General features: G+C 38.1%; 1 protein-coding gene across 1 annotated transcript in view; it reads left to right on the top strand.

The window, feature by feature from the left end:
* Positions 1-26,594, top strand: part of LOC124857321 (plexin-A2-like) — a 103,223-nt gene that overhangs the window by 69,364 nt on the left and 7,265 nt on the right. The window contains exons 14-29 of the mRNA XM_047348536.1: positions 226-343; positions 3,651-3,787; positions 4,322-4,489; positions 8,597-8,690; positions 11,938-12,177; positions 12,794-12,937; positions 14,115-14,349; positions 14,705-14,847; positions 15,568-15,836; positions 18,583-18,649; positions 19,002-19,148; positions 20,844-21,003; positions 21,733-21,836; positions 23,963-24,059; positions 24,518-24,717; positions 25,392-25,561. Coding sequence (XP_047204492.1) covers positions 226-343; positions 3,651-3,787; positions 4,322-4,489; positions 8,597-8,690; positions 11,938-12,177; positions 12,794-12,937; positions 14,115-14,349; positions 14,705-14,847; positions 15,568-15,836; positions 18,583-18,649; positions 19,002-19,148; positions 20,844-21,003; positions 21,733-21,836; positions 23,963-24,059; positions 24,518-24,717; positions 25,392-25,561 — 2,493 coding nt within the window. The remainder of the gene's footprint in view (positions 1-225; positions 344-3,650; positions 3,788-4,321; positions 4,490-8,596; positions 8,691-11,937; positions 12,178-12,793; positions 12,938-14,114; positions 14,350-14,704; positions 14,848-15,567; positions 15,837-18,582; positions 18,650-19,001; positions 19,149-20,843; positions 21,004-21,732; positions 21,837-23,962; positions 24,060-24,517; positions 24,718-25,391; positions 25,562-26,594) is intronic.

Below are 26,594 nucleotides of genomic sequence, written 5' to 3'. Positions count from 1 at the left end.
AACTTCTATGAAAGTCTGCTTCAATCACAGTGACCAAAAGAGAGCATCTTCTACCAGTGAGACTCATGACGAATCATACCGCAGTCATGCTTTTATGTGTGTGTGTGTGTGTGTGTGTGTGTGTGTGTGTGTCAGGATTGTTTTGTTTTATTATTAACCAAATGTGTGATGCCAATGGCTTGCAGTAGCCACCTCTATGTACTATAATATTTTTGCCTTTGACAGGATTGTATGTGAGATGGATGCAGCTCTTGAAGGAAGTGCCCCAGGTCCAGTTAAGCTGTGTGTTGGTGAATGCAGACCAGAGCTAAGCACACAGTCCTCCCAGATCTACACCTTTGTGGTAATTCAGTTTGTTCTGACACAAGCATTGTTTTTAATCCTGTGTTTTTTTTTTTATTCAGACGTAAGAATTACCCCAAAGTTCAGTGAGCACAGACAAAACCCCACAGTAAATTATGATTTAAGACTAAATGTGCATCCCTAAAGATCTTAATGTCCATTTGCCAATTATTGTCAGATAATATATTTCAAAAAAGACAGTTAACTGTTGATACATGACATCTATGGTAATTAGCATATTCCTTACATCATTGCACAGTATGTGTGGCCTACTTTCACAGTGCCTTTAATATGTTGTAAACCAACAAAACAATTGCACATAGTTGTGAGGTGGAAAATAATTTGTTCTATGTCCATTTTCTATATTGCTTAATCCTTATAGGTCACCTATCTCCACCAGTCATAGGGTGGGAGGTGAAGTACACCCTGGGAAGGTCAACAGTCCGTCTCAGGGAAAAGGATACATAGTTTTCTAAATATTTTAAAAATTAAAACCCGACAAGTGTGTTGTTTATTTGAATTTAGTCCCCATTACACTGATACCCCTAAGTAAAATCCAGTCACTACATTAGTATATAGAATCTATATGTGTGTAATTTAAACTCATTATATATACATCTGTTCTTTGAAGGCCTCAGAGGTTTGTTAGAAAACAAGATCAAGAATCATGCCAGATAGGTCAAGGACACAGTTTCAGAGAAGTTTAAAGCAGGGTTAGTTTGTACAACAACATGTAAAGCATTGGACATCTCACAAAACACTATTTAATCTGTCAACTGCAAATGGAAAGTGTACGGTACAAATATGTATGGGATATATGCAAATATGGTAGTCTGCATAAACTGACTGACCAGGACAGCAGAGCATTAGTCACGAGGTCTAGACCCATGGTAACTCTGGATAAGATGCAGAGATCCACAGCTGAGATGGAAAAATGAGTTAACAGGACAACTATTAGTCCCGCACTTCAAAAACCTGGACTGTATGTAAACAGTGGCAAGAAGAAAAGTCACAAGATGTCCTGTATGCAGTTGCCACTTGTCATGTAGGGAACACAGCAAACATGTTGGAAAAGCCACAAAACACCATTTGGGGCAGAAACCCAACAATGGACACCACCTTTAACACGTCATCCTGACTCTCTACCATAGTGTGTGGCAGCAAAGCTGGTGAGAGTTAATGGGAACATGGATGCAGCTAAATACTCGGCTTTCCTGGAACAAAACTGTGAGGCTGCAAAAGACTTAAGGCTAGGTCTGAGATTCGCTTTCTTGCAGGGCAATGATCCTATAAACACAAACAGAGTTACAGTGAAATTGTTTACATCAAAGCATATCAATCAAGTAAAAGTCCAGACCTAAATCCAACTGAAAATCTGTGGCACGACTTGAATATAAATGTTCACATATGCTCGCCATTCACTCTTGAGGTGCAAAGCTGGTAGAAACATATCCCACAAGACCTGCAACTGTAACTGCAGCAAAATCTGGTTTTACGAAGTACAAGGGGGCTTCAAATAGATTGCAAAATTGTGCCATACTCTTTTCATTTTCAAACTATGTCTTGAACAGTGCTCTGTGACATCTTTAAAACCTTGGGATAGAAACACAGCCCATAAAAACTACGTTCCTAATCGCAACCACTTTAAAATCAATGTAAGTGAAATTCTTTAAATTTATAAAGGGCTACATAAAGAGAATACACTTTAAACAGAGGCTGTATGTGTGTAACAGCCTGATTACGCAGCACACAGACAGCAGAACCTCTTTTTGCAAAAACAGAATGTTTGTGTGTGAAATCTTTCAATCTTGAATAGTCTAGCGCTGTCAAATAAAGCACTGTTTCATGCCAGCTGTGAGAACTGCAAAAAACATCCAGTTCTGGTTTGCTGAGTAAAAGTTAACAAAAATCATGAACGAGCTCATCTGAACATGTGAGTGCACACCGTGACTGATACATGAATTTTATTGATAATATCAAGCTGATTTTTCACATTGGACATTTATAATTCATCATACAGTACAGACCAAAGGTTTGGACACACCTTCTCATTCAAAGAGTTTTCTTTATTTTCATGACTATGAATGTTGTAGCTTCACACTGAAGGCATCAAAACTATGAATTAACACATGTGGAATTATATACTGAACAAGAAAGTGTGAAACAACTGAAAATATGTCTTATATTCTAGGTTCTTCAAAGTAGCCACCTTTTGCTTTGATTACTGCTCCTCACACTCTTGGCATTCTGTTGATGAGCTTCAAGAGGTAGTCACCTGAAATGGTTTTCCAACAGTCTTGAAGGAGTTCCCAGAGATGGTAAGCACTTGTTGGCCCTTTTGCCTTCACTCTGTGGTCCAGCTCACCCCAAACCATCTCGATTGGGTTCAGGTCTGGTGACTGTGGAGGCCAGGTCATCTGGCGCAGCACCCCATCACTCTCCTTATTGGAGAGCATTGACCTGTTCTCTAATCTGAGCTGCTGTTAACCTGTGATTTCTGAGGCTGGTGACTTGGATGAACTTATCGTCCGCAGTAGAGGTGAGTCTTGGTCTTCCTTTCCTGGGGCGGTCCTCATGTGAGCCAGTTTCTTTCTAGCGCTTGATGGTTTTTGCGACTGCACTTGGGGACACTTTCTAAGTTTTCCCAATTGTTCGGACTGACTGACCTTCATTTCTTAAAGTAATGATGGCCACTCGTTTTTCTTTACCTAGCTGCTTTTTTCTTGCCATAATACAAATTCTAACAGTCTATTCAGTAGGACTATCAGTTGTGTACTGTATCCACCTCCTGCACAACACAGCTGATGGTCCCAACCCCATTTATAAGGCTTGAAATCCCACTTATTAAACCTGACAGGACACACCTGTGAAGTGAAAACCATTTCAGGTGACTACCTCTTGAAGCTCATCAACAGAATGCCAAGAGTGTGTAGAGCAGTAATCAAAGCAAAAGGTGGCTACTTTGAAGAACCACATGTGTTAATTCATAGTTTTGATGCTTTCAGTGGGAAGCTACAATATTCATAGTCATGAAAATAAAGACAACTCTTTGAATGAGAAGGTGTGTCCAAACCTTTGGTCTGTACTGTATATTTATTTTATATTTATATTTCAAAGAATGCAGATTTTCTGTTTTCTGCATAAAATGCAATTATACATTTAATTATACTAATTGCTGTTTAGTCTTATAAGGTTATTCAAGGGTGAAAAGGGCAAAATCCAGAAAAGAAGGTTTTCTGTACACAAAGTCTACAGAATCTGTGAATCTGTGTTGCCCTAAACATAATCAGACTTTGTTTTCTCTGTAGAAACCCACCATGTTGGCTCTGACCCCAGGTAGAGGACCTGAGTCTGGGGGCACCAAGGTTACCATCGTTGGGGAGAATCTGAGTGCTGGCAGCATTGTTAGTGTGTACTTTGGGAATCAAACCTGTGAGCTGTACAGGTGAGCCTGATGATAATATGATCCCCTGATGTTATGGTAATATTTCTTTCTATTAGAGCCCAGATGGAGAGGCACTTCAGTGAGATTGTCTCTGCACGGTATTAAAGAATTAGCCCTTTCTTGTTTTAATCAAACACAGGATGAGATCAATTTATTCAAAATTGTGCACATTAGATACAAGTGTGTGCTTGCATTTTAAATTAGGAATAAGTAATAATTGGTGAGGAAGTGATGAAACCCACATCAGACATTTCTTTCTCTGTGTATTTATAGAAGTCTATTTAAAGCAAAGATTTTGCACATTGTAGCAGTCAGATTGGTTAGCCAAAAGTGTCATTAGTTAGAGCACCCTCTAATTGTAGTTTCTATCCCTCTTATATCTGTTACACACAGGAGATGGCACAGGTTATAATGAATCCTCTCCTTTTATGTGTGGCTCATAACTGTATGAAGTTAGGGATCTGTCTCTACAGTAGTGAGAGGACAGATACAATCGAATGTATAAATAATTCTCTTTTTTGGTTCTCCCACCAGGAGGAGCATGTCAGAAATTGTGTGCTTTGCAGCTCCATCATTGATGGGAGCAGGACCAGCACAAGTCAGTTTGAGTGTCGACCGGGCCAAAGCTCCTGGAAGTCTCACCTTTGAGTACATAGAAGACCCCACAGTCCAAAGCATTGAACCTCTGTGGAGCATTACGAGGTACCACAGTGGGAACAGTTGCTTTCTTTATATGTTGCATCGATAAAAGCAACTTTAATGAATCCTTGTTTTATAACTAATTTCAGGTTAAATTAGATGTTATAGTTTTTAAGTCATATTCTAAACTGTTTAACTATTTACTGTTTATACTTGATATCAATCAATCAATCAATCAATCAATCAATACAGTACACATGTAAAAGTTTTATTTCAAATAACAAAACCAAACAGGTAAAATAATATTTATTTATAAATAAAAAAGCAAGAAATGATTTTATTGTAAAAAGTTATATAGTTAAAAAGTGGAAGGCAGATAGAGACACAAAATGCATACATAATAAAAGATTGCATTGATTTTCAGTTCAAGAAAGTTTAAGTTTTACAGTAGAATATTTTAGCAAAATGTTTGAAATTACCCATTGCTATTACACAGACATAGAAAATAATTATCTTAGAAAAAAGTGTCTGTCTTTGGAATCGTAGCTATTCAGCTGGTTCCCGGACTGAGAGCTGAAGGCTCTACAGCCAATTCTTGACCTGGAAATTCACAAGTAAATCTGCCTTCTAAGAACCAAGTACCTACTTGATACGCTATACTATAGGATAAAATATATTTAAGATTCTGTGGGGTCCTGGCATTGGTCTTTTTGTTAGCAAGAATAATTTCAAAGTCAGTTCTGAATTTCACAGAGAGCTGGCGAAAAGATTTCAGTATTGAAAAGATATGTTAGTTAGTTGCTGCATTTTGAATGATCTGAGATTTACTTTGGCAACTCTTTAGACGTCCTGATAAAAAGGAGATGTAGTACTCAGACTTTGCAGTATCACAGCAGAGAGAAGATGCTTCTAATTTTAAAGTAGTCCTGGAGATTTCTTTAGTACTAATAGAGTGAACAGAAGTTAGAGATGTACCAATTATGGCTTTTTGTCATTGATACTGATCTGAATCTTTTTGAATTGATTTTCCATTAACAGAGGATTGATCTGATGCTTAGAATTTGTAATCACTCACTGTTCAAAACTACATATACAAATATTTTGGTTGTGCATTCTACTTCAGGGTTTTCTGCCAGAGATTCATTGTTCTATCATTTACAAGAAGTTGTCTTGGTCTGAAGCAGCAAAGCAGGCCCATACCGTTACATTACCGCTACCATGTTTTACTGTCAGGGTGATGTTTTTTTCTTAAATGTTGTGTTGGATTTATGCCAGATGTAACACGATGCATACCTGCCAGAACACTCCACTTTTCTTTTGTCGGTGTACATAACATTTTCTCAGACGTTTTAAAATACATCAAACATTTCTTGGCAAATGTGAGACCAACCTTTGTCCCATCTTTGCCAGTTTCTATAGTCTTTTTTGATCTCCACAATGTGTCATTGTTTTGCTCTTTTTGGTAATTATGGTGCAATCTTTCTTGGAGAGGTCCAACACTGTTTTCTACATTTGTGAATAAAGGCTCCCACTATGGTCCACTGGCATCTCAAAGCCTTACAAATGGCTTTGTAACCCTTTCCAGACTACATGTCAAGGACTATGTTTCTCATCTGTTTTGGTATTCCATAGATTATGGCATTATGTGTTGCTTTTGGAGATTTTTTACCCTACTTCATGTTGTCAGACAGGTCTGACACTAAGCAGGGCTAGTGCTTGCTAGTCAGATTGAACTCAGCTTTGCAAGAAATGTGGGTGATCAAAGTGAATTTGTTAGTAAACAAGGGAGGCAATTAGATTGTCACATAATGCCAGATTTCAATACATACATTTTTATGCCTTCATAAATTAAATCATTGTTTGAAATCCTTATTTTGTGTTAACTCAAGTTATATTTGTCTAATTTAAATATATATTTGATGATGTGAAATATTTGTGTGATAGAATAGAAAAAAAGAAGAAATCAGTAATAGGGCAATACTTTTTCACACCACATTATGTACAAACATGTTATTTAAAATCATGGCCAGGAATCTGAAAGCTTATCTGCTCTGTAATGCAATAAATAGTATTACGTTTGTTCAGGATGTTAATGGCATCAGCAAAAATATCTGCCAAGTAAATTTCCTTTAAAAAAACATTTATAAAGTGCAGCATGAAAAAAAAAAAAAAAATCAAGAAAAAAAGTTATTACAGGTTAAATACACAAATGTTTTTATTTCTGGACTCTCCATATCACACTTAGGGTGAATGTGCAGCAATAAAACTGGGGGATCAAAAATATAACAATTATAAAATTGTAATTGTTTTTGTTATGATAAAAAATGAAAATACAGCAGAATGTCCCCCATCTTATTGCTGAGTTTTTCCAGAAAAATGTTTGCCATGTTGAAAGTGTTTTAGATAATAAACAGCTTCTGACACTGATAAGGATGGGCAGACAAATCCACTCATTTGTTGTGTGGAGGAAACACAAGCAGCAAACAGCAGAACAAAAAATTTAATCTTCTGGACAAACATTCCTAATATAGATGAGGATCATGTTGCTTTCAAGGCAAAAATAATAAATGGCACTTATTTCAGGTTTGGGTGGAATTACACAGCACTATGTCCCTGCAGATTAGGCCTGAGAGAGTCACGTTGGCCCCCAGCCTGGTGACAGGACAAGCTTTGTGGAGCTATAATCAAGAGCCCTCATCATGAATGTGCATTCCTACTATGAAGCCCTACAAGCTTGGGTGGCCTTTGAAGTGTGAGGAGAGAAGGACTGGCACTCTGTTAGTTTCACCAAGCTGGACAGTTTTACTTTTTTTCAAAACAGCATTTTTGCCCAATTTGTGTCCCTGTATTTATTTATCTTTTTCTCCTTGTGTTCTCTCCAGCTCCAAACATTTTCTAAGTTTGCACTGCAGCACATGTTATGCAAAGATTAGAGCGTGTTTTTTTTTTTTTTTAATCCAATCCAGAACACATAAACAAGTAGCACCTGTATGCTATACTTCATGCGATGGCAGTCTCACAGTCATAGCTGAATATAAAATAGCTGCCAGCTGGTTCTCCGTTTGATCTTCCTCTTCTGCCCAATAACAAAGGGCAACCTACCAGCTATACCTCCTCAAACATGCATTAATTCAAATTCTCCGGGAAATGATGAAAAAGATTGGTCTCTCTGCGGTTGCTGCTCTAATTAAATCACAGAGGAAAAAGCAGTTTGTGTTCATGTGCAGGCTACCTGGAGTTTGGTGTGTGCATACATGTTTAAGCAACAAATCCTCTGACATACAGCACTGTATAAACCTCACAACCATACAGATTTTTTTATGTTTAGCTTCTAAGGAACCAGGTTAAGGTAAAGTTGTTTTTTCTGGCTTTTTGAAGGTCCTAAAACTGAATTATGTAAACGTGTTTTTTACTGAAATTAATTTTCAGTCCAATACTTGTTTGTTAGTATGCAGTAAAAAAACACTAATAACTCTATGTGTGAACCATTTTTCTGTTCTCCACAAAACAGAAAACTGTTGTCTACAAAAAATGCTAAAGATAACAGTTTAAATGACATTTTTCTATTAACAAGGACTGCAAAAAAAAAGCTATTTAATTGTCAGGTGAGGATTTCACTATGGGAAGAAACATCTGGCCTTTTCAGTTTCTCCATCCTCTATATGCCAAGCTATCATTAAATAGCTCGTTATGAATCACCTTTTTGGTGCAAAAAAATACTTTGATGACTGTCAGTTTTGAAGATACATCTAAAGAAACTAGAACATTTTGTGTCGCTATACCTGGCAGCTGGTTATAAAGTGTTAACTCGTACAATTTAAAATGGGTTGTTGTGGGATTTGTAAGCATTGGGTCATCTCTTACATAGTGTCCCTTTGCTTTGAAGGGTCTATGTTGACTCATAGGTGTATGTTGAGTGGTATGACCAAATAAAAAGTGACTCTGAAATTGGTCAGGTAGAAGGACAAGACTAAAATGAAATGAAAAATTCAACAAATGTTCAAAGAAAAAAAATGATAAAACCTTCAGAAAGCCTGGACAGCTACAGCGAAAGAGCACTTTAAAAAAATTACAAGAATATCGTGTTCCTTTGAAGCAACACATGAAGAAATAGGGAGCAGCTCATATCTTCAGCAGAGTGCTTTAACTGCATTTCTTTTATCCAAACAGCGGGCACACCACCCTGACAGTGACTGGGACAAACCTGGATGTGGTTCAGGAACCTCGCGTCCGAGTCAAATACGCTGGCCATGAATCTGTCAATGTGAGTGAGACAACTTCTAACTCACTGCACCCATACAAATTCATGTTGCATCAACACGAATGCACACTAGCTTTGCACAGTGCCTTGCAAAAATATCCATACACCTTGAACATTTTTACATTTTGGCATGTTACAATCACATGTGTTTCATTTGAAATTTAAGTAACAGATCGAAACAAATTAGTACTTATTTATCAAGTATAAAAATCTGAAAAGTGTGGCACACACTTGTATTCATGGCACCACAGATACCCCCACTGAGTCAATACTTTGTAGAACCCGTTGTTACTGCCTTTAGAGTTGCATGTGTTTTTTTTATGCATGCTTCTACCAGCTTTACACATCTAGACTAAAACTTTTGCACAGTCTTCTGCTGAATAGTTCAAGCTCAGGCAGACTGAATAGGGAGCTTCTGTGATCAGCAAGCCTATCCACAGACACTCCAATGGTTTGGTCAGAACTTTGACTGGGCCATTCCAAAACATGAATATGTTTTAAGCTAATTAATTCAATTGTAATCTCTAATGTCTTATTCTCCCAGGATAGCCCTGTATTTAACTCTATTTATGTTCTTATCAACTTTGACCAGTTATCATGTGCCTGCTGCAGAAAACCATCCCCACAGCAGGATGCTGTCAACAACACATGTTGGTAACACAACACATTTGTTGTGTTAGTTTTTCGCTACTCATGCATTTTGAGCTGTGGATCTATGCGGTTCCTCCAGAGTAACCATGGGCCTCTTGGCTGCTTTTATTAAGTTGCACATTCTGTTTACTAATTAGTTGACGTCTGAAGTCAGTTGGCTGCGGTGGATTTTGTTAGGGGTATCAGAGTAAACAGGGCTGATTACAGATGCTCATCAGGCTTTTCAAATTTTCATTAGTAAAAGGTTCACTCGACAGTTATATGCCACTTTGTATTAGTCTGTCATATAAGTAAATTCGGGTTGTATATATATTCATGCAAGGAACTGTAATTGATTTAATTTGATCTTAACTGATTGCTTGTTTTAGTCAGAGATTGGAGCTGTTCACATAAATGACACTTTTACAAACTGACGTGGAAAAGTCAAGTTTTGGGATGTGATTAATGGTGCTAAGATTGCTTGTCTGAGCTGCTTGAAGTGATTGATTGTTTTAAACCATTGCAGCCCTGATGGCAGAATTTCAGGCACCCTCAGCCTGTAGTTTTTGACCACTAAAGGATTTGCCAGCGCAGTCTGAAAGCTCAAAACCCAAAAATCAATACTAGCACAGGTACCTGATGAGACTGCCAGAAAAACAACGATGGAAGTATTTTCTTTTTGCCGTTTCAAAACAGAAAGTGTAAGAGCTGGCAGTGACATGTGAGTCAAAAAGGTTTTTTTGTGCTTTGCCAGTATGCAGAAAATGTTGTGCCCTGAGGTAATTAAATGGTGTGTTATTGATGCCAGCGCTTAACCGAGCCAGTCAATTAAAATTGCGTGTTCTGTAGTGTCACTGGCAGGACTGAGATATAAAGGGATTAAAGCTGAACTTTTAACCAAATAAGCTCCAAAAAATAGCCACTGGGGAATTTTTTTTTTCTTTTGCATGTACTGTATCTTGTAAATATACCTTTGCAAGCATAGAAATGTGCAGAATTAAAGAAAAAATACATTCAACCGTTTGTCCTGTGGAACCTGTGAATTGTCTGCAGCTGGCTAAAAAGTCAGTAATGTAATGATACATTCTGACTTTCAAAGGGAATTGAAAACCAACAGAAAAACAGTACATGCATTTACGTGACTGTTTTAAGTTAAAATAGACCAAAACAAACAAAAAATTTTAAATGCTGTTTTCTTGAGGTAAAATAACTAATGTCGCTGTCTTAAGACTTTTGCAATGTTCTAAAAATGTATCAAATTGTAAAACATTCCTGCAAGCCTTAACATCAACACTGCACAATTCAGGAAACAATGCAATTGCGATATTATTGTTCAAGAACAATGTTGGCTGTGATTAACCCAGATTTTTAGACTTTTCTCATTGCTCTCAGTAAGCTTTAGGCAGTGGTCATCAAATGGAAAGTATAAAATCGATCAAAAAGTGAATTTTGCAAAATAGGGCCCCTTTAACATTATTTAAGATAAATAAATCTTGGATTATGATGAGGCAAAGAATCAACAGCCGCTAGTATTAGAAACAACTTCTAATTGATCAACATAATGTCTGCTGTTTAGAATTTCTATTAATTTAGAAGTCAAAGGAGCAACACTGACATAAATACAAACCTACTGCGCCAACTCTATTAAAGCAGGAAAAAGTGAGAGTGAAAGTTCAAGAAATTATCAAAGCTGATGAAAATCTAATAATTATTGGAGTTTATGGGATTTTCATAAACTGTAGTAAAGGTTTTAGGCCCAATTAAGATTCCAACCTGACTAAAAGGAGCAGTTTGGGAAAAAGAGTAACTTCAGTCTGAGAAACGTCTTTGCCATCCACTTCTCCCTCACCAGAACAGAGAGAACTATCCAGTTTAGATCTGGTTTGGACGGTGTTCTTTCATCACAGCACCAGCGGAACATTGGCAGGCAGGCAGTCCCGTCCCACTCTCTCCTTGCTTGGCAGGCAGAAAACCTCCACGCACAGTTCTTTGAATCAGCCTGGGTGTCACCCCACAGATGGGATGGTGCTGTTAACCTCGGCACAGGTGTCAGACCAAGTAGTTTGGGCCTTCAAAAAAACAATTTCTTAAGGCGTTGGAAAATCCTCCAAGCTTCTCAAATATAACACGACTTCACTCATGATGGCCATTCCATGTCAGGAGTTTTAACCCGCATACCCTTTAACATTGCATAAAATCTGATTCACATTGATTGTTGGACAAAACCTTTTTGAATGTTTGCAGCTTAAACAGATCATGATTTTATTCATAATGGATTTCACAAAATGAACATCAAATGAAATTCTAATGCATATTTTCCAGGCACTTCAACTTTCCTTCCTGAGCATGTCAACCCCTGAGGCTTTGTACTAATCATATTTTTCGACCTTGGGATCTTGTTGGCATGAATATGAAGTTTCTTATCTTGTCTAGTGATGAGATTTTGAAATGAACTGGGGCACATCAGCTAAAGCAGATGAAAGGTCATTTCAGAGGTGTTTGTGCTTGTTACACCAGTAAACATAAAAATGACTAATTTCCATAATACCACTAAACCAGGTTGTATGTTTGATTTGTTGTGCAAAGTTTAACTTGGAGTCCTGATTTGATTCCTCTGCAGGTATGCAAAGTTTTGAACACAACTACAATCAGCTGCTTCGCTCCTTCTCTGAAGGCGGATTACACTGCCCACCAGGAGGAGATTAAACATGTGGATGAGTTTGGGTTTGTCTTCAACAACGTCCAAGCTCTGCTCACGTACAACAACACGGGCTTTGTCTACTACCCCAATCCTTACCTGGAGCCTCTTAGCCTCTCAGGTGTTCTGGAGCAGAAACCTGGAGCTCCCATCATTCTCAAAGTAAGTTAGGAGTCCTAACTGACTGCAAGCGGAACTTAACTTCATTAAAGAATTACAGTACTTCGTTTTCAGTGTCATCTTAATTCTATTAATATTGCATATTAAGACAAAATAATATTGCACTCAAAAGAGAATATCTTTAACTGAGCTCCTGGCTCTTTTATGACCATCGTTTCTAAAAAATTAGCACATGTAATACGATAAGAGAATTCCTGTCCTAAGTTTTGCAGGAATTTCGCTCCTGTTATGCTTTTTAACACTTTGTGCCACTGCAAGAGATTTTTTCTTCAAGCAGGAACAGCATAAAATATAAGTCTTAAAGCAAGCTTGAAATGTATTTAAAATCTTTCCTGCACATTTTGACTCTGTGTTTCTTTCAGAGGACTGCACAAATTTTAATAAAGCTTCGAAATTGTGTTTGATGGTTTAGTGACATATTCAAGCTTAATGGCAATAAATAAATTTGCAGGTGGTGTAGTTTAGTAATATATTCAATTCTAATCAGGAACTTTACTTTGATCAAAATAAGCTTGTTGTTATGTTTCCACCAAAAGTAGTTCTTAAAATACATGTTTCACAACATTGTGATTTAGTGTTGTTGATTGGTTCATTGCAGGGCCGTAACCTGGTGCCATCTGCTTCTGGTGGAGCCAGGCTGAATTACACAGTGCTGATCGGAGATACCCCCTGTTCTCTCACTGTGTCAGACACTCAGTTACTCTGCGAGCCACCGAATCTCACTGGGCAGCATAAAGTCCTGGTGAGTCTTAATGTCAACCTCAACCACTTTTATTTTTCTGTTTGTCCTGTTTGTCTGCATGCATGAATGTGGGTCGTTCTCTTTAGGTCAGTGGTCTTCTTTACGTCACTGTGTTTTTGGGTCAACGGCTGGCTTTCAGTTAGTTGCTGGCTTTCTGTCATTGTCTGTCACTCATGGTCTGGTAGGTTTCCCATTACAGCACATTGTCTTCTAAAATTATTGACAAATGAGCAAATAATGACAAAAGAACTGAAAAGCAAGATGTGGTGCCCTTTTAAAAAGGATTAAAGAAAACTTGACAAGCACTTTTCATCCTTTAGTGCCATTTTTTTTTATTATACAGAGGCACCTCAATAAATTAGAATGTTATCAAACCAAAAAGTGAAACTCATATCTTCACTACACATAGAGTGATATATTTTAAGTTGTATCTATATATTTTGAAAACAGCTAATAAAAGGCTAAAATGCAATAAGAAAATGTATCATGTAAGATTAATAAAAAAAAAAAGTTCATTGGAAAAGGAAATCAGCATCTCCATGAAGCTTCTCAGCAGAGGGAAGCATGAAGTGCACTAAAATGAGCAACCATCCAGTCCTTTTTCCCCTTAGCTCAGGTAAGACACTTCTGACAATGTATCTTATTCATGAGTATCTCAACACAAGGAATGCAATAGTTGTAGCCCACGTACATTTGTGTGTCCTTCTGTTGTTGGAGAACTGATTTCAGCCACAATTCACACCTTCTAAATCTTCCCTAAATTGTTGAATGGGTTTTGCCCTTACAATCCTCTTAAAGCTGTGCTTACCCCTGTTATTTGAGCAACTTTCTTAAACCACACTTTTTCCTTCCTCTCAACTTTCCATTAATACCTTTGGATACAGCACTCTGTAAAAAGCAAGCTTTTCATCAATGATATTTTGTGGCTTATCTTCCTTATGGAAGGTGTCAATGACTATATGTCGGACAAATGTCAAGTCAGTAGTCTTAGCGATGAGGGCCAATACATAACATTTACTTTTTCAAAATCCTTTTTATTGGTCTTTTGTAATATTATAGCAAGCAGTAATAAACCTTTAAATGTATTACTCTGTGGATAATGGTTATGTGTAATATACGGGTTAACATTTTTTAATTAAATTACTGAAAAAACAACGTTTTATTGATATTCATCCAGGTGCAAGTAGGTGGACTGCACATCTCTCCTGGAGAAGTTCACATCCGATCGGACAGCTTGCTCACGATGCCCGCTATTCTCAGCATCGCAGCTGGTGGAGGGTTGCTCCTCATCATTGTCGTCATCGTTCTGCTCGCCTACAGACGAAAGTCGCATGAAAATGACCTCACTCTGAAGCGCCTGCAGATGCAGATGGACAATCTGGAATCCAGAGTAGCTCTTGAGTGTAAAGAGGGTGAGTGATGTCAGTGGTGCAAAACTTTTTTCAAAAGGTTCATTCAGTCAGTTTCCTAGTTTTTCTAATATTTTAAAGGTAGCAGAATTATAGCAAGGATGTTAAGACTTTTGAAAGTAGAGTACTGGAAGATTTTGTTTTTACATAGAAAGCAACGGTAAAGTGGAGAATGTACAGTTGTTTGCAAGCTACAGTTCATGCTACTGGTGTCGGTACATCATGCATGTTGGAGCAACCGTCAGGGATGGCTCTTATCAAATGTTTTGCTATAAAACAGTTCCAAGTCACTTCTGCTTCATTCGTTTGACAGAATTTGGCAACGTTTTTTAACACCTCTGTCATCTGTCATGTGCAGCCTTCGCTGAACTACAGACAGACATCAATGAGTTAACCAGCGATCTTGATAGAGCTGGCATCCCCTTCCTGGACTATCGCACGTATGCAATGAGGGTTCTCTTTCCTGGCATTGATGATCACCCTGTGCTGAGGGAGCTGGAGGTGAGGAGCTTCTGAGGCCCTGCTGCAGCTCTAACATGCATTTTAAATATGTTGACCTCAAGCCTCCAATACTAGCCAAAATAAATAAAGTTTTAGATCATTTTATTTGACACCCTCTACAAAAGCTGAGGATTGTATAAGTACAACATGCTGAATGTTGTCTGCCACCCTGCACCTTCGTAGTGATACTAATTTGTTGAAAAATGTTTCTTTTCTGACTATTTTATTGTCATCAACACCTTAGGTGTTTAATGTAGGAGCACTTGATACCCATTTTTGAATGAAGCCTGATGACAAATTAAATGCTACATATTATTTTGTGGGAAAACTCAAGCAAGGTCAAAATTAGTTAGTTATTCAAGTTAGAGTTGCATTAATCAGCCATTATTATGTTCACAATGACATGTATTCTCAAAGACTAATGAAAGCTAATGAAAGATTTTCTTCAAAGCAAAGGCCCTTAATTAGTGCAAGAAATTTGAATTTAAACATTTTGAAAGAAAAATATGACCCCTATTTTGAGTCAGGACCTCTCCAAGATTATTACACAACAATGCAAAGACTGTAGACACATCAGTTGTTCTGGTTTTTAGGGTGTTCTATGAGAACTGTTGTGTCAGTTTCCTTTTGTTTTTTGGCATCCTGAGTCATCACTTAGCAAGAACCATCTAGTGAGAATAAGCGTATTTGTGTGTGTTCAACTATGCATGATGCGTGCAGGTTCCTGGGAGTGGACAGGCGAATGTGGAGAAAGCCTTGAAGCAGTTTGCTCAGCTGGTGAATAACAAGGTTTTCCTGCTGACATTCATCCGCACACTAGAGACGCAGCGCTCCTTCTCAATGCGTGACCGTGGCTACGTTGCTTCGCTCATCATGACCTCTCTGCAAGGACGTTTGGAGTATGCCACAGACATCCTCAAACACCTGCTCTCGGACCTTATAGAGCGCAATCTGGAGAGCAAGAACCATCCCAAACTACTCCTCAGGAGGTATAATCCACCATCGATAAAAGTTGCCCCAAAAAAACATTCTTCGTTCTGTCAACTGTAATAAAGTTCACAAAGCAGTATGAAGGCTAAATATTCACAATCACTGAGCTATCTCTATTACACTAAAAAGAATCAGAATGAGTGTGTATATTCCTCTCAATACATAATTTATATAAACTCTACGCAAACATTACGATTTTAATTAGAAATGTAGAAAGTGATGAGAGCTTAGAATCAGTAAATTGGATAATCAAATTTATTTTCATTCAACCAATATCTACTGACTTCTTGATTAACTAGACAAAACAAACACAATGAGCAAACATCTAAGAAAGAAACACTATTATAAGCTAAGAAAGATTTAATAACCAGACAACAAGCATTCAAAGCACTAATAACTAATTGATTAAAAGTGCAAGAATTACAAGGAGCTTATCAGGTTCTCAGAAGCAAGAGGAAATGAACTGTTATGGTCTGATTCTGACTTCTAATACCTCACTCTTATTTTAAGAGAAAAGAAAAAAATGAGATGTGGTGCAGTGATCAGAGGCATATTTGGAAATCAGCCAACTGTACTAGCAGCAGATAATAGCCTCAGCACAACAAACCAGAGCTCCTTACTTTAGGTCCGAATTGATCCGAATTGGTCCGATTGACCAGTTAGGTATGAATTATTTTAAAGCTTTCCGGACTGAAAATGAACCAAAATAAGATTGTGAGCTTTTTATGAAACATTCTCTCAGGGGTGAGTGGAAGATATAGAGTCTTACACAAACTGCACAGAACAAACACAACACATACAAGGCTAACAAATGCAACATTCAACACAGCCAAACTGGGGAGCTGGATGATCAGCTCCACTTCTCGGTATGAACTGCCAGGTAACTGAGATGTGGTGTCTTCACTTTCCACCTGTCAGTTCCTCATAAGACTTAAATTCTGAAGGCGGATCAGTCAGTTGGGAGTTTGAATCATCAGATGCATGTTGAGGAAAAGTGAGACTGATTCACATGATTAGCCTATCTACGTCTGAAACATGTTTCCCTTTGTGCATCAGAAAACATCTTTTAAGCGCCAGATATGACAACGTCCTGTCATTGTACCCTAATAAGGATCTCTTTACTGACATAGTTTCCACATTCATTCAGTACATCTGCTTGTTACTCCAATTATGTAATCACACCATTGAATAAAACACATTCAATGCTTAATACAGTCAGTAATGAGTATTTAAATTTACAGTTTGGTATGAATTATTTAAAAGCGTTCTACATTTCAAATTTATCCAAAATAATATTGCCATTGTTTTATAAAAGTTGTTTTTTTCAGTCCGATTTAAAAGAAATGTTCACGTTGTTTAAGGTGTTCAGATAAACAGCTCTGTAATACAACTAGCAAGGTTGTATTCTCCTAAAGTTTTGAACTGTGGGGCAGCCACTGGCCTGAATAAGAACTTTCTTTTACTGAATTTATTTCTTGGAGGTGGCTTGGAGTGACCTCCAGACAGGCCGTAATGTAGTTTTAAGTTTAAATCCAAAGTGCGTACCACCAGAATTTATTTCTTATTCTCTACAGGTTGCAGCTGATTCTTCATGTGATCTGTTCTTATTTTGAAAGTAAATCATGGAGTTCACACGACTTTACTTGCAAAATTGTAAAGATATTATGGTTCACATCTGGAAGAAAGTTCACCCTGGATTGTGTGTTATTTTCCAGTAGAACTGTACACGTTCCACTGTAATGACGGGAAATAAAGTAGAAAACATTTCTGACAGAACCCCAACCTGTCTTGATGAGCACTGCTTATCTTATAGCATAGATAAATCCTCAGTGCATTGTTCTTTCCAGCCCAGTTTCCACCCTCCTGATGGCTGAGTAATCAGGCCAGTGGAGGAAAGCCCACCTCTCTTCAGCTTTATTTTGTTGCGAGTCTGAGGAACAGGGTAACTAAGCAGACAGGTGAAAGACAGGAGCGTTAAATGTGATAGAGAGTGGGAGGGACTGGCAGAGGAAGAGACCATAATGGGGAAGAGTGAGTGCAACGGCAACAGAGTTGTTGTCAGTCTGACTTATCTTCTGTATGCCCCCTCATGAAACATTCAGCTGTAGCTAACGTCTCGTTCCCCGTCACCTCTCCTCTTCCACCTCAAGTTATCTGCCGATTGTGTTTTTGCTGTGCTGAGACCAGCCTGCTGAATGTTTCATGAGACTTTTGTGGGGAGAAACCTTGTGCTCACTCTCATTATATATAAGGATGAGTTCAAATGGGAGCCAGTAGAAGTTGTTTGCCCAAACCTACCTCTCTTCTGCAAACACTCAAAAAGTTAAACAGGATCCCACCAACAGTTGAGCTGCTGCAGGTTAAGGTTGTAATGCAGGTAAGGCCCAAAAAGTGGTGGGGAACGAGAAAGGTGGCTACTATGTGGCAAGCATCAAATGTGATGTTGATTAAAACATGGTTCTGGCTAGCTTATGTTAAAGCAGCTAATTGTGAGACATCTTAAGTAAACATTTAGTCTGCACAATTATGTCATATCCTAAAAGTGTTATGCACTGGCAGTACTTACCTGACGTTACAAGGAAGTATGTTTCCATTGAGGCCAAATGGCTCAGTGCCGTTCCACTGTTCTAGGTCTTCTAGTCTCAACTCTAGCAGACTTAAAATTATGAAAATGCAATCTGAGCACTCCGGCTCCATGTGGGATGTCTCCTGATAATAAATGAAGGTCTCTTTCTCATCTTGCAGAACAGAGTCAGTGGCAGAGAAGATGCTGACAAATTGGTTTGCATTCTTGCTTCACAAATTTCTCAAGGTAAAACGAAGTCATTCTCTGTTCTTTTTGCTACAGGTGTCACTGTGATGTAGTATGTGCTCTTCAATATGGTTTGTGTTGATTTTTTTTAAATAGACTCCTCTGGATTCCTATTACAGAGATTTTAAATGTCTGATATTGATGTGCTTTTCCGCACCATGGAAGGGGTTATGTTACCTATGAGGTTGAACATCTCTAGTTTTGCCACTCCTTTGTCTGATTCATGATGTTCAAATTAGCAGGTCTCATCTCATCTACTGCCACTTAGAGATCTGTTTTTCTTTCCCATCCCTTCTTTCTCTCCTTTCTCCCACCTTACAATCAAATTCCTTGGTTTCCGACCAAAACAAAGGAGTGCGCTGGCGAGCCCCTTTTCATGCTGTTCTGTGCCATCAAACAGCAAATGGAGAAGGGACCCATAGACTCTATCACAGGGGAGGCACGCTATTCCCTCAGTGAAGACAAACTCATCCGGCAGCAGATTGAATACAAGACTCTGGTGAGTCATGAAGACATTTATAAAGAAAAAAATGCTCAATTTGTCTGCAAACATTTTTATGTGCTGTTGGCAAAGATCCTCACAGTTTCAGAAGTAGTTTTCAATGAAATGATCTCTACAGATGATAAATTAGTAAAAAATGTAAAATGCACTTGCAAAAGGTGTTTTGGGCTCTATAAACAACCACAGTCTCAATACACATTTTGATATATTATTTAAGCATAAAGACAAATGAACTGAAACCAGATCTTCCAAAACAAAACCCTTTATTTTGTTTATAAAGAACAATATATTTAAAATGCTCTCAAACCGAGACCTTCTGACTTTAATATCATGCAGCCCTCTACATTTAAAAGCCTTTAATTAGTCCTTTATTGTGGTATCATGATACACTGAAAAATGTAAGAAAAGCCTTTGTTTAAACTTGGGTACAAGTTGATCAGTATACCCAGGAGCTTTAACCAGTAATCCACGATTTCTTGTTTCTCTCAGTTATAAAAAAGACATGGCACACACATACACACACACATGCGTATTTTTCTTTGCCACTCTTCAAGGTGTGTAACACAAGCAAACATGTCATTTGAGTAAAACAGATGTGTGCTGATGTTCATAAGTCAGAACGTGGGAGCGCTGCCAGGAACAAGCTGTCCTATTATCGCAAACAAAAACATGTGGAGTTTACTTAACCCTACTGGGTTTCTGGGCTAAATTCAAGGTTTTTGGTCAGATGAGACAAATATTGATTTTTCAGCAGAAAACACACCAGATGTATGTGGTGTAAAAAAAGGATGAATATTGTAAAATGCGAGTCATGATCATTGTTAAGTATGGTGGAGGATCAGTTATGCTGAAAATGGGTCATCACTGTATCTTTCGGGAGGATAATCATTAAAAACATTGCTAAATCAACAAAGAAATGGTTCACCACACACTAAATATTCTTCTATGGCCATATCAAAAGCAGTTTATTCTCAAGTAATTGTTCATATATTTACCATGTAGGCTACAAAATGTGGCGGGCACTGTGATGATGTATAACATTCATGACAATAGAATACAGAAAAAACTAGACAATAAAAACCAATATGGTTAATAAATGCATAGTTTTTTTTACTATTAATTTGTGCCCTACAAATTAGAGTGTTAGCATAAACAAACAATTCCTGACTGATCTGAAATGAGGATTATCATTCAGAAGAACACTGATCTGTAGAAAGCATGTTCCTCTAAGAACAATTAACCAACCACACCAGCAGAATACCCATAATTAGGAGTACAGACTCTGCCAAATTGCTAATTCTGTCTATGCTAATCACTAAAGTCAAGCGGTTGGGCCAATTGCATGTCTCTGTCCTTTACATTTCCATTCAAACGGAGCTGGCTGGGCTCCTCTAGCAGCCCATCAGAATCAGCTTCCCCTCTGGCTTCAGCTGCAGAGCAGAGCCAGCGAGCGACAAGATGACACCTCTCTGATCGCTGTGTCGGAGACTGTGAGAGGCTCTGTCTCATTACTTGTTTAATGCTGCTGCCAGAGCTGCACAGTCACATCCTGGAGGTGTGAAATTACATTTCAAGCCAAGATGCTCTTCACCAGGACATTTTGGTGAAGAGCAGGTAATGAAAGGACCTCTCAAGCAACACCTCTCTGTCTCTCTCTCTCTCTGTCTCTCTCTCTCTGTCCTGGATCTCCAGACGTTGAGTTGTGTGAACCCTGACAATGAGAACAGTCCAGAGATCCCAGTCAAGGTGCTTAACTGTGACACCATTACCCAGGTGAAGGAAAAGATCCTGGATGCTGTATACAAAAATATGCCATACTCTTCACGACCACGAGCTACAGATATGGACTTAGGTGAGTGTGAGAGAGTCTTTTAATAATAGTAACTGTCTCATACATTATATTTGGAATGAAAATCAACTGCAGCACAACCTGTTGGAATAATGTCAAAGATTCACCTGACAGTGATCATGTTAAAATAAATTACAGAGGATGTTTGACATCAGCAAAGGGCTCCTCCTTTGTTTCTGCACCCTCCCCATACCTGCTTGCAGTTGCAATCACAGTAACACTCCAACAGTGACATTAAACCTTTTTGACAGAACTACTCCATGTAGGCTTACACCCACGGTATGTCATCTGATACTAAGTGATGCGGCACAAATTCAGGTGGCATGCACCTTCACATGGAGTAAATAAAACACCCTCTTGGTAGCGCCAGATAGTGCTCTGGGCATGTAGTTTTACACCTTCAGGGGCTTTTACAGGTTAGGGATTTAGGGAGGATGTGTCTCATCGCTCATGGTAGCTGAAGGCAAGATACAGTGTCATTTCATTTAATTCACAGTATACCATCATGTTATTGTCAAGGACAAGAGGCAGTATTGTTGACATTTTGCCTGCTAAAGCTTGCACATTTTTAAAGAATAAACATAACGCAGAATGATAATATAACCTCAGGGGTAGTGCAAGCTAAAAATCTATGTCAGACAGTGGGAACATATGTATCAGACATTTGAGATATTCTCTAAACATTACAAAAAATAACTGCAGTTCATTGCCTTTAAATGTATTTTCCAACAGAGTGGCGGCAGGGCAGAACAGCTCGTGTGGTCCTGCAGGATGAGGACATCACAACCAAGATAGAAGGCGACTGGAAGAGACTCAACACACTCATGCACTATCAGGTGTGGAGATAAAGTTAATGCCAACAGTACAAAAGAAATGTTGTAATTTTCTCCTAATTATCTTTTATGACGAACCATTCAGTTCCTAAATCTATAAGATGTCAGAAGAACAGGAAACAATGCTCATCAAAAGCCCCACCAGTTTAAGGTGACATTTGTTTTATGCACTTAAAGTTGTTCAACATGCACTGCAAATTAGGTTCAGGTGTTTAAAATAAATGCATTACACAAGAAAAAGCATAAATAATAAAAAAGAATATCTGTAATTTATTTTTTTCAAATTCAAAATTAAATCCTACGTTAAATAACTACTGCAGATGGTACCTTTCATTGCAAGTTAGAAATAAGGCCAAGAAAAGAGAATTGTCTACAAAGTTCAAAAGATAGATCACTGCCTTCTGAAAGGAAATAAAAGAATACAGAAAGATAACATTGGCCCTGACTGTTCCGAGAAACACAGTTGGAAGCAGAGATTGCAAGTTTAAGGAGTAGTGGGTACATCATCTGGACATTGCAGAACAAGAAGCTCTCAATGGCTGTCACCAGATTCCTGAGGAGACAGGTGGTTAAAAATCCTCAACTGACTGCAAAATAGATGTGCAGCAAGACTCGGTGGCAACAGCCACTGAGGCTTCTGTTTCCACAGAAGAGCTCCATGTCTGAACTCCAAGGCATGCACCACTGCTGCCTCAAAAAGCACAAGACAAGTCAGCTTCAGTTTCCTCACAACTATAAAAATAAGTCAAAGAGGCTAGGGATTTGTTCTGTGGAGCAGTGAATCAAAACTAGAATTATTCAGGTCAATGGATCGGCGACACGTCTAGAGGAGAAAGACTGAAGCGCATGCTCAAAAGAACAACATGCATACAGTAAAGAACAGCTGAGGGTCAGTGATGCTCCGAGGCAGGTTTCCTGAGGTGCAAAAATCTGCACCGTGTGGAGGGCAAGATGGATTCAGTAAAGTATCAGAAAATCCTGGGATAAAATACGTGGGCTTAGATTCCTCAGCAGCTGGTTATAGTACATCACGTTAGCAGCAGGTTATACCAGCAAAATGATAACCTACTAAAGATTCTTATCATAAAGCAGTTGATACATGTTAAGAATGCAGCAGGCATTAAAACTGGGAGTTTGTTTTAATTTGGAGAAATCCCTTGTATTATTAGTTCTTATTTGATTTTTGTACATTTTACCAATATACCAAATTTGCAGTGCGAGTTTAAGAATTTTATCTGCAAGTGCAACAACATCAAATTCTAAGCAATCTGAGACAATTCAAAACAGGTAAAACAACCCATTAGTCATAGGAACATGGACATGTCTGTCTTAAATCTAAATACACAGCTTACTGACTTCAAATGCCACGTCATTCTTCTTTGTCAACGGCATGACTTACTTTTGGGCATCTTCACACAGCTGACATTTTCAGTCATTTATTGTAATGCAGACAAACAAAAACAGTAAAACCTTTGAAACCCTTGGAAGAAAAAGTGCATACTGAAGAGAGAGAAGGGAAAATTACTTATGTGGGTTGTAAAAATGTTTGTCCTGTTCCTAAGATATCTGTGGTGTGAGCTAATTCTGTCACGCATGCAGAATAGTGTTTTAGCAATTGACATTTTAGGCATTTCCAGGAATTTTCTTGCATACACAAACAAATTCAATATCAGTCTTGTTATTTTGTTAGTTTACTTAAAGGATGTAGCTAAATTAGCACTCAGTACAACAATTTTAAGTTTAAATGGACAAAGGCCTGCTTTAATACTTTATTTTAGACTTAAAGGAACTTTACTTTTTGCCCAGCTCAGTCAGACTGCAGAGCAGTGTATTAGTGGCAGTATTGTATAAGTTAGAATTTTTTGCAATTGTACTTATAAAGGTATTTAATATACAGTATTTGGTCTCTTTGATAGCTTCCCCCATTAATGTGTTAATGTGGTCATTATCATTGTTACTGAAGGCCAGTCCTCCCACAGAGGGCTACAGCATTTACTCCTCTGAATCATGATTGTGAAGAAAACAGGTCCTTGGTCTTGTAGCTCTGATGTCACTTTAATTCTTTCATAGCTGCTTTTGATCAGTATTCGCAAGGCAAAACTTCATGAAGCTACACCTTTGTCTCTCAGGTATCTGATCGCTGTGTCGTGGCCTTGGTGCCCAAACAGATGTCCTCTTTCATCATTCCCTCATCTGCCAGCTTCCCACGCAGTATCAGCAGATACGGTCAGCAACGTAAAACAAATACAGCTACCTCATATTCATCCAGCTGACAGCAGCACTGTTTTTTAAAAGACAGTAACAGTTAGTTTTTGCAGATTTGATAGACATTAAGATGATATTTTATTTTTTTGTACAATTTAAAAGTAGGCATAGAATTTATTTATTCATTTATTTTCTTTAGCTTTTACTGTAATAACAAGCAATATAACCAGCAGGGTAGGGGCACTTTCTTTGGTGCATTACTATGACAACAAATGAAGTTGTGAGTGCAGCTGATTATACAGTCTAAACACATGTCCCACCTGCTTAGCTACACATTACAATTAACACACTCTGCCTTAAATTCATATCTATTAAACAAACATTTGAGTCTTTGACAAAATAATTACACAAACATTTGTTTGCATCTATATCATCTTAGATCATGTTTTTTTGTTTGTATATCATATTTATCAACCTAGGTATGGACGTCCCATTCCGCTCCACCCCCACCAGCCCTGACAGCCCTCACTCCCGTGTGCCTATGCTCACTCCTGACCTGGAGAGTGGTGTCAAAATTTGGCATTTAGTCAAGAACCATGACCACGGTGACCAGAAGGAGGGCGAGCGTGGAAGCAAGATGGTGTCCGAGATCTACCTGACGAGGCTGCTAGCAACAAAGGTGCCCGGCCGATACAAAACAATTTAAGAGTTTATTATTGGATAAACAGTATTTTTTGAAAACATTCATAGTTAATGTGACCCTTGTGCAAAAATTATATTTTCTGTCCCTGCTCTAGATGTGTGAAATAGTAAAAAAAATATTCCTAATCACTTGTATCACCATAGCAATAAATATCAGACGATATTGTAATAGAATTTACTGCCCATCCCATCCTCCTTTACACCTATTGGTGGTTTTGGCCAAATCAACAATGCTAAACTTACCACAGTTTAAGTTGGATGAAACCAAATGATTTTTTAAGGCAACAGTTACATGCTGACCATCAGCGTCATGATATAGTGAGACAGTGAACACCCACATCTTCAACTAACAGGATGTAAGCCTTGTGCAGCAAAAACACAGTGTACAATTTTAAGGCCATTTATTGGGCAACATTTTGTGCTGTAGACCAATATAGCAATTATATGATCTGTTGTGATAGCATGGTAACTGTGGCAACGGCAAACTGAAATGGATTTTGATTTTTTTTTTTTTTTAGCATTAACTATGTTTTCTGTTACTTTGCTTTTCTGATCCTTATGTGAATCTGAAGTTATTGTGCACCGTATCCCGTAGAAAAACATGATAATACATGCAAATAAAACTTAAGTTTCTCCTGATGTTTTCTCCAGGGCACGTTACAGAAGTTTGTAGACGACCTGTTTGAGACTTTGTTCAGCACCGTGTGTCGAGGCACTGCTCTTCCTCTCGCCATCAAATACATGTTTGACTTCCTCGATGAGCAGGCCGACAGACACGGCATCCATGACATGGACGTTCGCCACACATGGAAGAGCAACTGGTAAGAAAGTCTTCCAACTTTTTCAAAGATAATATATAAAATCTAGAAATATAGCACTTTTACTCATAATCCATGGTACAGTAGATGTTTTGTTACACTGGCACATTGATGAACTAGTAATTCAGCGTGTTACCAAATGCAATGGTCCCAGCAACTCACAGTTCCTAATGTTTTGCTGAATGTGGATGAAGATGGTGTGTTTGTCCATCAGTTTGATTTACAGCAGTAAGTTGTAAGTCTAATTTATCTTTTTATCAGTTTGAAGCCATAATATTATTTGGACAAAACCCAGACCTTTGGAAAGGTCTTTCAAACATCTTAAAATAGCATTTTATTGGAGAATAACAGCTCTGTGTTGCAAGGAATAATGACCAGAATTTGTCTGCTAAGTGTCAGAACAGCTGCACAACACAAATTAGTCTAATATTGTCAAAAATAATACTACAAGTTTGTAAACATTATTATGGTGATGACTTTAATTAATGCTGATTAGTTACAAAATGTGATATGTGTTTAAAATGTTCATTCATTCATTCATCTTCTATACCGCTTCTTCCATAGTGGGGGGGGCTGGTGCCTATCTCCAGCAGTCTACGGGCAAGAGGCAGGGTACACCCTGAACAGGTCGCCAATTCATAGCAGGGCTTGTTTAAAGTTTTTCTGACATTTCGTTGATTCTGATTGGTCGACAAAAAACACCAATCTTTCCTAAACCAAGACTTATAATTAACACTGTCTGCCTTTAGAGCACATTTAAACCTCCATTCTTAATTTATTCAGTTCCTAATACTGTTAATTGGGATTTTCGAATCTCCTATTTTAATAAGAATTTATTAATTACCTTATGCTTCAATGATTTCCCCAGTTTTATGCTGTTCTCGGAAAATATCTTGCAGCCGTGGGATTTTACCACAGTTTAAATATACATCTAGCTAACATAACTGAAGTCAAACATAAAAGTCAACACAGGATTAATTAAACTCAAATTCAAAAGGTGCTTTTGATGTTTGGGTGGTGTTTAATTTCTCTTTGC

The sequence above is a fragment of the Girardinichthys multiradiatus genome, chromosome 20, assembly GCF_021462225.1.
Source record: "Girardinichthys multiradiatus isolate DD_20200921_A chromosome 20, DD_fGirMul_XY1, whole genome shotgun sequence".
In the NCBI taxonomy this organism is placed as follows: domain Eukaryota; kingdom Metazoa; phylum Chordata; class Actinopteri; order Cyprinodontiformes; family Goodeidae; genus Girardinichthys; species Girardinichthys multiradiatus.
This window is presented reverse-complemented; position numbering and strand designations above follow the sequence as displayed.